The sequence below is a fragment of the Jaculus jaculus genome, chromosome 1 (genome assembly GCF_020740685.1).
Source record: "Jaculus jaculus isolate mJacJac1 chromosome 1, mJacJac1.mat.Y.cur, whole genome shotgun sequence".
Lineage (NCBI taxonomy): Eukaryota > Metazoa > Chordata > Mammalia > Rodentia > Dipodidae > Jaculus > Jaculus jaculus.
In genome coordinates, this window is record NC_059102.1 from 52,457,410 (window position 1) to 52,472,963 (window position 15,554).

General features: G+C 40.0%; 1 protein-coding gene across 1 annotated transcript in view; it reads right to left on the reverse strand.

Moving 5' to 3' along the window:
• Positions 1-14,899, reverse strand: part of Jak2 (Janus kinase 2) — a 102,531-nt gene extending 87,632 nt beyond the window's left edge. Inside the window, exons 1-2 of the mRNA XM_045153281.1 lie at positions 14,788-14,899; positions 3,867-4,117 (exon numbers count right to left, since the gene is read on the reverse strand). Coding sequence (XP_045009216.1) covers positions 3,867-4,092 — 226 coding nt within the window. The 5' untranslated portion in view covers positions 4,093-4,117; positions 14,788-14,899. The remainder of the gene's footprint in view (positions 1-3,866; positions 4,118-14,787) is intronic.
• Positions 14,900-15,554: the final 655 nt, after the last annotated feature.

Sequence of the window (15,554 nt, forward strand, 5' to 3'; positions counted from 1 at the left end):
GGGGTGTTATTGATAGCTTCCCTTTCCTGAAACTGAGCTCACTCTCTTGCTGCTGTTTTCTACTTGCTGTGGCAAAACTGATGTCCTGCCTCTGCTCATGTCACGGTTTTCCCCACCATCATGAATCTTTCCCTTAAGACTATAAGCAAAAATAAAAACTTTTCTCCCTCAGCAGCTTTTGGTCTAATGCTTTGTCCCAGCAACAAGAAAGTTACTACATCAAGGGCCAAGAGTTTGAAGATAGTTTGTGCTACCATGAGCTTGAGGCCAGCCTGAGCTATATGTCAGAACCTGTTTAAAAAAAATTGAAACTGTTAGTGACAAATAAAGAAATAATCTTGAAAGCATTAAGGGGGAAATATGACTCATTATTACAGGAATCTTGTTTAAATCTAAAAGTTAATTCCTTATCAAAAATCATAAGATCATAAGACCACTGTGATGACTTACTTAAAGTGCTCCAAGAAAGGCTGGAAAGATGTCTCAGCAATTAAGATGCTTGCCTGCAAAGCCTAAGGACTTCAGTTTGATTCACCAGTATCCATGTAAAGCCAAATGCACAAGGTGGCACATACGTCTGGAGTTTATTTGCAATGGCTAGGAGCTCTAGTGCACCCATTAATTCTCATATTCTTTTCTCTCTCTCTCTCTCTCTGCCTCTTTCTCTCTCAAATAAATAAATAAATAATGACTGTTAAAGTGCTTCAAGAATAAAAACTAAAAAATTTTGTTGTATCTGGAAAAATGATTGCTCAAAAGTGAAGAAGATAGGCAGATATTAATGGATAAACAAAAGCTAAACGAGCCTGGTGTTTGTAAAAGTGCTAGAGGGCATCACTCAGATGGAAATAACAAAGCGCAATTCAGAAATCATATTAAGAAACAGAAATCTGATAGGATAACTATGTAAATAGAAAGCCATAATACTGTATTTTTATTTTGACTCCTATTTTCACCCTATCTGACTTAAAATACAAATGAACAAACCATTAATTATAAATATATGTTAATGATACACAATATGTAAAGATACAGTAAGTAAAGCAAGAACACAAAAGTGGAGGGATAGAGCTGTATATATAGTATTATTTCAAAATAGACTGCTATAAATTTAAAAGATTAACTTTAATTCTTAGTGTAAATCCTAAGAAAATCAACTAAAAATATACAGAAAAAACTAAAAAATGATGTATTAACAAAAATTTAAACACAACAAGAGGCAATAATAGAGAAATATAGGAATGAAAGTGATAAAAGATATGTAGAAAACAAGATAGGAGAAATTAGTACTCCTTATTACTACTTCAAATATAAAGTAACAACATTACCCAACTAAAGGCAAATATTGCTAGAATAGATAAAATATATGTCTCAACTATGTGGTGTCCATAAGAGACTCATTCTGAATGTAAAGGTATGAATAAGATGCAAGAAATGATGAAAAAAAAACCTATGCAAATGATAAACAAAAGAAAGCTAACGTAATTATGCTAGCATTAGAAAAATAGATTTTAAGTAAAAAATAAAGACTATTATTGTCAGTTGAAGCTATATCAAGAAGATATAATAAATATGTATGTGCCTAACAAATTAAACCCAAAATCCATGAACCAAAAACTTACAACCAAAGAAAGAAACACACAATTCAACAACAGTACTTGAAGAATTCGTGTAGGTACTATGTGCTAACTGACTGCATCACTGGGGCTCTAGCTGAAGAATTCAATACACCATTCTCAATAACGGGCAGGAAAGTGACACAAAAGAACTCAACTTATATTTTTAAGTATCTGAAGGACTCAGTCATGGAGATTATAAGATATAAATATAAACTCAACAAAAACAAACTAGTGGTAAATAGATTTCATAAGAAACTAATCTAAATTTATCAACTAAGCTTAAGGAAATGGTTACTATAAAATTTAAAGACTAGCCACACAATAGACAAGAAAATAACCACTAGATACTGTAAATTGGAGACAGACAGCTACTGCTATCTGTGAGTCACTTCAATTTACCCAAGTCCCTATTTGGAACCATCTGCTTTAAGAATAATACCTAAGATTTCAAAAATATGCTAATTTCAAAGAATGCATACTGTTAACAAATTTAAACTGTTCTTCCAGTTGGTATTAATGACCTTTACTACAATTTCATATACTATCTTGAAACTGGATATATGAAAATCATTTACTCTTGACCTATACCAATTAGCTAATCTTATCTTAAATAAGACAGGATAAGTTAATGTTATAGCACTTTCTTATGATTGTTATATTAGACATTTAACTTACCTCTAGAATTAAAGTAATACTAGTACTCATAACAAAAGAAAAATGTCAACTCATCTTCTTTATTAAAAGATAATTTTTAAAGTAGATAGTATAATAGGTTGCTAGTAACCTCAGTCCTCTGAAATATGACAACTCTAAAGAAAATGTTCAAAAACTTGGAAGGGACAAGAAAAGGAAAGAGAAAGGGAAAGGAAAGGAGTTAGTTCAATGGTCCATAGTTTTGGACAGGCCATAAAAAAATAAAACAAAGTTTTAAGATAAAAATTATTTCAAGACATACCAAAGTTTACATAAGGGTTGATTAAATAAATTAAATGAACATTGGCTAATAAAAAACACACACCAAAGGAAAAAAGTATACATGACATTGACAGACACCTTCAAAAGTAAAAAACTGATTTTCAAACTGTAACTGTAGAATATTTAATCAAGGATTTCAAGCAAATACATACTCCACCATATACAAACTGACTGTGGTGATTGAATGAAATGTACACCACAGCCTAGTGTGTTTGTGTTGAAGCCTCACACTGGACACCCAGCTGGTGGAACCTTTGGAAAAGGGAACCTTGCTAGAAGAGGTATGTCACTGAGGGTGGACCTTGAGGTTCATTAGTACTGGCTGTTCTCTGGCTAGCTCATTCTCGCTGCTGCCTTCCAGGTGATAATGACAAGAGGTGAAGCCCAGCATGTACTCTACCATACTTTCCCTGCTATTATGAAACTTCCCTTCAAAACTGTTAGCCTGAAATAAAACTTTTCCTCCCATCAGATGCTTCTGGTCAGGTTTATCCCAGCAACAAGTAGGTATCTGCTACAGTGCTATCTTATTTTCATACTATACTCGGTGTAGTTTTAGTATTTATTTATAGGAACTGAGGAGATGGCTCAGTGGATAAAGTACTTGAGTTCAGACCCCATGTAAAAGGAGAAGCTGTGAAAAGCTTCTGTAATCCTAATACACATATAGAGAGAAAGGAGGCAGAGTCAGAAACTCACAAACCAAGTGGTGAAGAAGTGTTTGCCTCAAAACAAAGTGGAAGGCTAGGATCAACCCAAAAGTTGTCCTCTGACCTCCACTCACAATGTGGCACACAAGTATACACACACACACACACACACACACACACAAATAAATAAGAAAAATAATTAAAAGATTTACTTATAAAGCTGGGAGTATGATGTCTCATACCTATAATCCTAGAACTTAAGAGGCTGAGGCAGGAGGATGTAAGAGAGTTTGAGTACAACCTGTTCTACACAGTGAGTTCCAGGCCAATTTGGGCTATATAGAAAACTTTGTCTCAAAAAAAAAAAAAAAAAAAAGACTGGCATGAGATATCCCATGTGGAAATATAATATAAAAGTACTCAGCAACATTTACAGGCTTCAATTTGTTTTGCTATCTGGTCTATGGCAGAATCATTTACAATTCAACTCTAGTACTTTACTCATTTTCATGCATGTGAAAACACAGGTGCTAGCCATATTATACATATACACTGTATTAGAGCAGCATAATTAAACCAATAATCTGCTAATAGGAGGAAAATGCTGACTTTTAAAACTTACCGCAAGCTTTAGAAGCAGCAATACAAATTTCTTCTGCAACATACTCTCCAGCTGGAAACTTCAGATAATCTCCTTCTGTTTTCCCAAGGGAATGGTACAGATGCACCTCAAGAACAGGGTCTGCTTGCTTCACAGAATTATCATTTCCAGGAATATCGCCATTCTGATGTATAGAAGATGTGGAAGTTGCTTCCATTTCCGTCACTGTAAGACATGCCATTCCCATCCGCAGTCTTTTTCATAACATTGACCTATTAGAGGAAACAATAAAGATGCAAAAAAGAATGTTATTGGTAAGATACCCTCATATACAAAGAAGTCTTCCTGGGGGCACTGGCTGACAGAGAGTTACTGAATAAATGTTGTGCACAACTACACACAAAGCACAGTGTAAGAGATCAAGGGCAAAGACTTTCAGTGCATAATCACAGAACTCCAGTGAAGAACCTGGGAGGAGCTGAGGAGATCGCTCAGTGGTTAAGAATGCTTTAAGTACCTCTCGGTCTGGAGACCACCAAGTTCCAACGTAAGTTTGCCCAGAAGCCACATAAAAAGCTGGGCATAGCCATGCATGTCTGTAACCTGCCAACAGACAGAGGTCTGGGTTGAGGGACAGACTTTGTCTCAAGGAAATACGGCAAGGAGTGACAAGAAAATACCTGATGTGCCAGGTGTGGTGGCGCATGCCTTTAATCCCAGCACCCTGAGAATACAGAGTAAATTCCAGGTCAGCCTAGACTAGAATGAAACCCTACCTTGAGAAAAAAAAGAAAAGAAAAAGAAGAAAGAAAATGCCTTCCACATGCACACTCATGGGGAGCACCTATCTGCACAAGTATGCAGATACCACTCTTCACACATACCACATACTGTGCGTATACCCAAAAAACTTCACATGGAAATGTAAACATGTAGCACTAACAATTAAAATTAGTTATAGAAGAAAAATGTCTCATTAGGAAATAGATTATTTACCAAATGAATAACTCTGGCAATTGCTTTAATGGTATCTGGAGGGTAAACATTAAAATTTCAAACTGGAATGATCCCATGAACTTTTATTTTTTTTTAATATTTATTTATTTATTTATTTGAGAGAGACAGACACAGAGAGAAAGACAGATAGAGGGAGAGAGAGAGAATGGGCGCGCCAGGGCTTCCAGCCTCTGCAAACGAACTCCAGATGCGTGCGCCCCCTTGTGTATCTGGCTAACGTGGGACCTGGGGAACCGAGCCTCGAACCGGGGTCCTTAGGCTTCACAGGCAAGCGCTTAACCGCTAAGCCATCTCTCCAGCCCCCATGAACTTTTATTAAGGAAAGTTAGATTTAAAACTGATTTTGGGGACTGGAGAGATGGCTTAGTAGTTAAGGAACTTGCCTACAAAGCCAAAGAACTCAGGTTTGGTTCCCTGGGACCCATATAAAGCCAGATGCACAAGGTGGTCCATGCATCTAGAGTTCATTTGCAGCAGATGGAGGCCCTAGAGCTCCCGTTCTTTCTTCCTGCCTCTCTCCCTCTCAAATAAGTAAATAAAACTAAAAATAAACTGATTTTGAAAGACAATGGATTAAGATGAATGGAAGATAAAGGATATTCTAGGAAAGTGAACTATACTGAAGAGCAGAAAAGGACAGTATACAGTATATTCTCAGTTACTTGTTAGGCTGAAATAAAGTATATATATAGTTATACCATTGAGGATTTGTGGCAAGATAGCTAACTACCTACCCAATATGCAATTCCCTGTTCTTCTTTAAAAGAGAAGCACAGGCTGGAGATGGTGGCACACGCCTTTAACCCCAGCATTTGGGAGGCACAGGTAGGAGTACTGCCATGAGTTTGAGGCTACCCTGAGACTACATAATGAATTCCAGGTCAGCCTGAGCTAGAGTGAGACCCTACCTCAAAAAAACAAAAAGAGAGAGAGAGAGAGAGAAGCCCAGTTTTGTAGGGGACAGCTAAGTGCCCAACAAAATACTATACTTTCCTATAGATAGATAGATACATAACCATCTTAGCAAATGTGATTCAAGGGGAAGTCATTGGGTGACTCATTTATGCCCATCCTTAAAAGTAGCTGACTTGGACTGGAGAGAAGACTTAGTGGTTCAGTGCTTGCCTGAGAAGCCTAAGGACCCAAGTTCGAGGCTTGATTCCCCAGGACCCACGTTAGCCAGATGCACAAAGGGGTGCATGAGTCTGGAGTTTGTTTGCAGTGGCTGGAGGCCCTGGTGCTCCCATTCTCCCTCCCTCTCCCTCCCTCTCTCTCTCTCTCTCTCTCTCTCCCTCCCTCCCTCCCTCCCTCTTTCTCTCTTTGTCTGTCACTCTCAAATAAATAAATAAAAATGAACAAAACATTTTTTTAAAACAAAGTAGCTGACTTAGCCAGTAGGAACTTCTAACTTTTCTTCTCACCTTCTTTCTGTTAAGAAAGCAAGAACTTAGGTCACAGTAGTCACCTGGAAACCATGAGACAATCATAAAAGAAAGGCCAAAAGATAACACACATGGCATGCTTAAGCAGCTGAATAAATGTCAGGAGAAAGCTTGTTACTTGAAAATGAATGCAGTCCTAGCTGACAAAAAGTTAAGGAAAAGAAAGGTTTAAATGTCAAACCTAAACTTTATACTAGACAGTGAATTAGAAAGGTAAAAGAGTGAGCAGTTAAAAAGTACTGTGGCACAAAGGCAACAGCAAGATCATGAACTGATACAGCTAGATTAAGAGGTAATATAAGAAAAAGATTTGAGGCTACCTGGTGATTAACTCAATATGGAGGAACACAAAGGAGTGAAAGACAGTGTCCAGAGTTCAAAATTAGAAAATCTGTGGAACACTAACAAATAAGTGAGGAGAACATTACCCCTTGGCATTAGAAGGTGAAAAGAATAAGGACTATTGTCTTACATATAGAAATTGAGCAATTATGCCAGAATCTAGCTGGCGGCCAAAAATATGAGATTGATATCTGGAAGAGTTCCTGACAAGAGCTGAAAATTTGACAACCCTTCCTGCCACAGATGCAATCATACGCAGAAGGAAAAGGATGGTAGTAAGAGTAAACAAGAAGCCAAGTGTGGTGGTGCAGAGAGGCAGACAGGGAGACCCAACCTAAATAAGTCTTGGACCAACCTAAATAAGTAAATAGCAAAAAAATCCCCTAAAACACTTGCTATGTGCTAAGCACTGCTCTGAACACTACAGATATGAGAAGAAAAATAGCTACCAGGAGAATTATAACTTGAAACATAGTCATCTAGATGCAACTACATGGAACTTATTAGAAAACAATATTAGATTCCTTAGTCATGTAAAAATACCTCATGAAACTTTCTGTGTAGAAGATAAAATGCCAACTGACAATTGTTGAAACAGAAAAAAAAGCTGCAAATTTTCTAAAAAATCTTCTGTAAATAAATTTGCAACACTTTAAAGAAGTTGAATGTGGTCAAAAATACATTATGTAAAATATTGCTTGTAACCTGTAATACTGTCTTTGTTAACTTTAGAAGGTCAATTTTTTAAAAAGAGGAGGAGGAGAAGAAGGGGGAGGAGAAGGGGGAGGAGGAGGGGGAAGAGGGGGAGGAGGGGGAGGGGAAGAAGGAGGGGGAGGGGAAGAAGGAGGGGGAGGGGGAGGGGGGAAAAGGAGGGGGAGGGGAGGGGGAGGGGGAGAAAGAGGGGGAGGGGGAGAAGGAGGGGGGAGAAGGAGGGGGAGAAGGAGGGGGAGGGGGAGAAGAAGATGATGATGATGATGATTAGGGCCTAGGGAGATGGCTTAACAGTTAAAAGTTGTTTGCATGTTGCCAGCCTGGGTTTTTCCCAGGTTCAATTCTCTAGCACCCATGTAAGGCTAGATGCACAAAGTGATGCACACATCTGGAGTATGTTTGCAGTGGCAAGAGGCCCTGGTGTGCACACATATCCATGTGTGAACTCTCTCTGTTCACAAATTAAAAATAATTAAGATAAACTAAACACAGCAAAAGCAATTCTATGAGGAAAGTTTATAGCAGCTAATACATCAAAAAACAGAAAAATCTCAAACAACCTAACATTACACCTTAAGGAATTCGGGGAGGGACAAACCATGCCCCAAATTAGCAAAAGACGACTAGACAAAACCATTGAAATTTACTAGGAAAATGGTGGAAAAGACAATAAAGCTGAGTCAGATGTTGAAAAGACAAAAAGTCAACTAAAGAGAATTCTTAGATATTAAAGAACAATTTTGCTAACCCATCATTATGTTGAATTCAGCATTGTTTGGGGATCCTATGCCTTCCTTCTGGACTAATTTCTTTCTGCTAAAATATATATTTTAGTAGCCTCCACAGGTATTAAGGATAATATTTAAACGTGTGTGTGTGTGTGTGTATGCATTTTTTTCCAAGGTAGGATCTCACTCTAGCACAGACTAACCTGGAACTCAGTCTGTAGTCCCAGGCTGGTTTCAAACTCACAACAATCCTACCTTAGCCTCCTAAATGCTGGGATTAAAGGTATGTGCTACCACATCCAGCTGTAAAAAAATATTTTGACCTCACTCTCAAAATTTTATCTATAGTTGTTTTCCTCCAGTGCATTAAAGGTATCACTGTCCTGCGTTCTGGAATTTACTGATACAAATATAAGGTCAGCTGCCATCCTAGGTATCATGTTTTGACATCTAGTAGCTTGAGGGATTTTTATTGTTTTAGCTGCAATGTTTTACAATTTCTTTGAAGTGGTGTTGGTATTAATTTATTTACCATGACCAAAATTTCCTACATGCTTTTAAACTGAGGATTTTTGTCTTTCTGTTTTCTACTCCAGGCAGTTCTTTCTACACTACTCAAAAGTCTCCTTTTGTCATTCCCTCTAATTTCTCTTGCTAACCTCAGGAGCCTCTCAGGCTCTTCAAGTAAACTTTACTTTTTAAAAATTTAAACCCAGTTGTAATACCAGGTGTAATCACAGTACACGGGAGGCTGAGGCAGGGATGTTTATATATAGAGTTTGGGGTCAGTCTGGGCTACAATGAGTGCTGCGCCAGCCTGAGCTAGAGTTAAGACTGTCTCAAAAAAATATATATGAACTGAATTCCTGTTGCAATTGTTAATTCTGTTGACTATTTGTTTTGCAGGCACATTTTACCATTCCTCACCTTGCATTAATCCTCAAATATGCACACTCCATGTTTATTTCTTCCCAACAATGTGTGGCAGACAACAATTTATGTTGTAACAATCTCTGTGGAGAGAAGTCTGATAAGAACTGGGTTAAGCTGGGCATGGTGGTGCATGTTTTTAATCCTAGCGCTCAGGATGCAGAGATAGGATAGCCATGAGTTTAAGGCCACCCTGAGACTCCATAGTGAATTCCAGGTCAGCCTAAGCTAGAGACCCTACGTCAAAAAACAAAACAAAACAAATAAAACTGGGTTAAGGAATTGGTCCAGAATAGCCAGATACAAATAAAGACCCATCTGAGGTCTGTCCTAAGGGGTCTTGAGGAAATCTAGTAGAAGCCTATCTAACAACGCCTCAGGTTGACTACTAGTGAGGACTTAACGTATAGTGAGGAAAAAATACCAAGGAAAATTGTATAAAAAGAGACCCACCAGTAAGTTAAAAAGGAGACATAAAGGGAAGAGAAAGGAAGGGAGGAGGGTACCTAATTGGTTGATATTGTATATATGTAAGTACAATGATTGGGATGGGGAGGTAATATGATGGAGAATGGAATTTCAAAGGAGAAAGTGTGTGGGGGGGAGGGAATTAATACAGGATTTTTTATAATCATGGAAAATGCTAATAAAAATTTTTTAAAAAGAATATATTTTGTATGGAAAAAAAAAGAGACCCTTTTACATGGTATAGGAAAGTTTGTCAAAACTGACACATGGGCTGGAGAGATGGCTTAGCGGTTAAGCGCTTGCCTGTGAAGCCTAAGGACCCCGGTTCGAGGCTCAGTTTCCCAGGTCCCACGTTAGCCAGATGCACAAGGGGGCGCACGCATCTGGAGTTCGTTTGCAGAGGCTGGAAGCCCTGGCGCGCCCATTCTCTCTCTCTCCCTCTATCTGTCTTTCTCTCTGTGTCTGTCGCTCTCAAATAAATAGATTAAAAAATTAAAATATATATATATTTAAAAAAAACTGACACATATTGTAACATGGACCATGGAATACAAAAGTAAAGTGATTTGGGAGCTGGGGAGGTGGCTCAATGGTTAAAGCGCTTGCTTGCAAGCCTACCAGCCTGGGTTCAATTCCCTAGTACCCACATAAAGTCAGATGCACAAAGTGGCACATGTGTCTGGAGTTGGTATACAATGTCAAGAGGCCCTCTCTTCACCCTCCATGCAAATAAATAATTTTTTTAAAGTAAGGCAATTCAAGGCAGAGCACTGAAGCCTCTTATGACTTCTACTAGCTATCTTTATAATTGAGATAAACTACAAAATGAACTAGCCCTTTTTACAAGGAATTTCAAAGAAACACAGAGGGCTCAGTGCCATCTTTTTGTCCAACAAAATGTTCTCAAAGTAAGAAAGAACCTTCAGGCAAAGATCAAACCTAGAGTGGGATGACTGCCAGATTTTGTGGTAAGACCTAAATCAGTATCTTAGATTCTTTCAGACAAAAAGCTCTAAGGATCTTAAAAAGCTTCCATCAGCTTCACAGGCAGCCTCACAAGGAAAGAGCTCCTCACAAGAGATGTGTGAGTATAGTTCTGCCTGATGTTGTAGATTATAGACTATTACATGGAAAGTCTACACAGTTTTTGAAGAAGGTATATTAGCTTGAGATGAAAGGCACAGTTAAATCTCCCAATCCTTGGTTTCTCAGTCTGTGATTATAGTTATCCACCATCAACCAGGGTCCCAAAAACATTTACTAGTAATTCCAGATGTACAATGGACACATTCATATCACTTTTATCAAACTACAATGATGTAATTATTTTACCATATTATTAGCTGTTTTTGCTAGCCTTTTACTATACCTAATTTATAAATAAAACTTTGTATTATATATGTATGTCTAGGATAAAACACAGTAAAGTTTTAATACTGTCTGTGGTTTTAGCAGCCACTGGGAATCTTGGAATGTATTCCCTACAGATAAGAAGGGACTAAAACATACAAAATAAAAGGAGGCCTTCAGATCCTGAGCTACTATAGGCAAGAAGCAAGCCAAGAAAAGCCACTGTTACAAATGGAAAACATGTTTTAGGAGGGGAAAAAAAAGAATGCTTTAGAAGGTAAAAGCAAAGACCAAAGGAAGGAGCCACGACCCAATGAGAACAATTCCGTGGAAGCAGGACTGAGCGCTGCCCAAGGAACTGGCAACATGTGTCCAGATGTTCAGAACTGCTATGGACTATTTCACATACCCCATCTCTCTTTTTAAACAGGATTGTCTAGTGCACTTAATCTAGACCCTTTCAATCTTGTGTGTTAAATATATATACTGTCTCTACACAGGTCTTCAATTCAAGAGGAATCATAGCCAAGAAATTTCTTTGGTTCCTAGACCCAATTTAGATGATGAAATACTGTATTCTGAGCTACTAGGAACACGATACCCACAAAGCATGATTATGAGAGGACACAGATGAATGACAGATATGCTACTAAAAAAAAAAACCCACATCCTCATATTATCTAAATTCTCACCATTAGTCTTTGTGGTGGAAGACTTTGTGTAGAAGTTTCCACTAGTCATTCTCGTATCAAATTCAACAATCTTTTGTTAAACCAAAGAGAACAAAATACTAGTAGTGGCTATTTCTACATGGGAAAACTGTAAGCAATTTTCTTCTGCTTTTCTGGAGACAGTCCACAATCCAAGCCCACAATTTGCTTATCTTCTGATTACATAGGCTTTAAGTCAGGTATCCTCATGCTGAATGGGTTAACATAAAAGATTATATCAAAATTAAAGCAGAGACTAGAAGGGAGAGAATTTGATGGAGGGTAGATTTGAGAGGGGATAATGGGAATAGAGGAAGGGAATTATCATGGTTTATTGTCTATGCTTACAGAAGCTGTCAGTCAAAAGTTTTTTTAAAAAAAAAAAGGTAAATGACAGGGAGTTTAAAGATGCCTGATGTAAAGCCTACATGATCAGAAGAAAAGGAAATTAAGGGCTTCTGTTGTTTCAGTTGTTATGACAAAATACCATACTTAGTCAAACTAAAAGGAAAAAAGGTTTATTTTGTTGATGGTGTCAGAGATTTAAGTTCAAGGTTGCTTGCCCCTGCTGTTTTGGGCCTACGGTCGAACAGTGCATCATGGCAAGAGCAAATGTCTGCACTGTGGCAGCAGAAAGCAAAGGAGAAGATCTGGCACCTCAACATCTCCTCACAGCTATTCTCAGTGACCTAACTACCTCTTACTAGGCTTCATAACCCCCACACATAGTATCAGAGCTCATAACCGAGTCTTTAACATGAGTCTTTGATGGACATCAAGATCTAAATTATGGCAGGCATACAATGTGATAATTTTTATTTGAGACATGTTGAACTTAAGATAATCAGAAATAGTGGTAGGAGCCCAGCACTGGAAAAAAAAAAAAAACTAGGAAGTAACTGGGATGACAAGTACAGAATAGGATTAATTTTAAAGTAAAAGAACTAAGTAGCATTCATAAAGACATTATTAGACAAAGGTCTACTTTAAGCCATTATCAACTGGTACTAACTTTATATCATTAATTTTTGTCAGAAAACCCAACTGCAACCTAATTCAGATGTTCCCAAATTATTTTCATATAGGGAGTCCTTAAAGCTAGTACTTAAAGCTAGTACTAGCTAGTCAGGTCAGGCTAAGCCAAAGGAAATACTCAAGTGGGTTCAAACAATTTAGCAAGTACTAATATTCTTTTATATATCCAGTTTCATTGTCTCTTGGGTACTACACAACTCCTCAAACTGGCCACTAAAAGCTCTGTCATTTCCTGTTCCATACCAATTTTCACAGTATGGAACTACTTTTTAGCAGAACAACCTTTGAAAATACAGCTTGACAAAGACATAACATTATAAAAAGAGATGCAGATATCCAAATTTGAAACTGAACTACTTCAGGTAGCTAACAGCTCAATCCTCCTAGGCACCTTGGCACAGTTTGGGAAACTGAACTAAAGGAAGAAGCCTAAAAAGGAAAAACAGTGTTAATGGAGGAGGAGCAAAAGAAAAGTCTCTGCACAGTTAACCACAAGAGGGCAGCACAACAGTTGGTAGGGCAGTTCAAAGGGGCTCAAAGATGTAAGGTGTCTATAACCTTCCCATGCAAGATCCCGCAGCCAGGTCAAGATGTACAAATCCCCTTCCTCATTACACTAAAAAGGAAGTATCACTGGCAGGTCACTTTATGTACAGTCATTGTATCTTTCTTTCAATCTCTTCTGACTGCCCAGCTATAAAAGTAACCAAGGCTTCAATAAGTAGCCAAATATTTCACTATTTTGCATACATCTTATTCAATCTTATAAGAAAATAAATTATAAGCAATATAACTGTTAAGTAGAAAGGCCACTATTCAAACCCAGGTCTAAATCCAGTCAATGTTCTTTCCTATTTTGCCTGAAAAGAATTCTGTATTTTAAAAATAAGCAGATGAGGGCTGAAGAAGTGGCTTAGCAGTTAAGGTGGTTGCCTGGGAAGCCCGAGGACTCATGTTTGACTCTCCAGGTCCCATGTAAGCCAATAAGCCAGATGCACAAAGCAGTGCAAGCGTGCAAGGTCGTACATGCGCACAAGAGGGCACACGTGTCTGGAGTTCGAGTGCAGTATCTGGAGGCTTGGTGCACCAATTCTCTCTCTCTCTCGTTCTCACTTTGTCTCTTTCGCTCTCTCACATTAAAAAAGAGGTTAGTCTGTTGAGCTTGCTTCAAAAAATTTTTTAAATCAACAGATGAAGAATAAAACTACCATGTTTGCTTGCCATACTCAAGACACCTGTGAACTAAAGAAAAACAAAGAAACAAACAAACAGTCCCTAAACCATGCTATCAACTCCAAACGCAGGTCATTCAGTTACACCAACAGTAAGCATTACATGCTGATCAGGCCAGAAAGTACTACAACTTTCTTGTACAGGTAAACACCATTACTTGTAATAGTACTAAGTACAATCCTGATAAACGCTGGACACATCCAACTTGCAGACATATTACACTCAGACAAGTTCACAAGCTAGTTACTCTCACACTTGAAGTGGTAAGAAGGTGAAGATGATGGCATAGGGGAAGGGTTAAACATTGCTTATTCGTTTTCAAATCTGCTGGGTGTTGTTTCAGAGCATCTGCAGCCGCCCAACTTCTTACTTGTACAAACCTGTTATGAAACCAAAAGCAATCATCATCCCTCCTATTGCCAGTCGCTTTTCCTTGTTCATATTTCTCCTCCCCTTGATGACACACTCCACTGCTCCTATCCTTTCATTCAGAGAAAAGGAGTTTCCCCTGACAGATTAATAACCACCGGAAAGGAAACTGGGTAAATTCAACTGACATAGCAAGTTGAGACAGATAAAACCATCCAGGAAGCATTCGATGTGGCAGCAGAAACATCAGCAAAAACAAGTAACACGTTCTCCGGATAGGCATTCTTTATTGATTTGAAAAGTACCCTTCTCTGAAAGATTAAGAACCTCTGACTGCTTGAAGAGAAAAAGGGACAACGTTTTACTTTATCTCTCCAAGGCCACATTGCTTGTAAAACCCACAAGGAACGCTTCTTAAGGATCCAGGAGCAATAATAAAACACCCCCAAATTACTGGCCCACACCGACAGTAAAAGTTCACACTGCACCTTCAGAGTGTGCCCTGCCTGCGTACCCCAGCATCCAGCCTCCCTTCGCAAGCACTCGATCGTGACACCCTCGCCCCGACTGCGGCAACAAGGCGACGGCGGCTGGATGGTATACCCACCGTCCGGAGGGGAAGGAAGGGCCTCTGTTTTGTTTTTTTTTTTTCCCCCTGCAGAAGAGGAACAGTTCACATCTTGCTCCAGGTGCTTGCTCCAGAAACCTAAACACAGAATCAGCGGTTACTCCTGCAGGGATCAGGACAGACAGATGCTCTTTCTAGTCTGTCTGCAAAATTACCAAGGATCGGTCGGGGGAGAGGGGATTCTCAGGAGCCGGTGGATGCAGATTACCCACAGCCAGACACTGGGCTGTGTAGGTAGTGTTCAGCGGGAAGGTTTTTCTGGCTGAGAAGTTTCACCGCCCGCCGGCCGCTGGCAGGGGCGCGGCAGGTGGGAAGGGGGCTGGAGGGCGACCCGGTGACACCCCCTCCCCGCACCCATCAGAAGCCCGGCGAGCGAGCGACGACACCCACCGGCGGCCCGGGGCGGCGTCGGGCGGACGCGCGGAGCTCTACGGAGCCGCCCGCTCCCGCGCGTCGAGCGCCGGTTCGTGGCGAGCGTGCGCCAGGCTGGGCCCTCGGGAGCCCTCCGGCGCGGGCTCGGCTGCCACTCACATCCCTCGGCGGCGGGCTCGGGCCTGTCCGTGCCGGCGCCGCCCTGCACAGCCCGTCGCCCCGTCGGGCGCCTGGCCGACCGCGGAGGTGTCCTCTCCCCGCGGACACCGGCCGTCCGAGCTCCGAGCCCTGGGGGCCGCCGCCGAAGTCTCCGGAGCGCGGGGCGCGCGCCCAGCCTGTCAGCGCCGCGGGAGGCCGTCGGCGGCCGCCGCTGC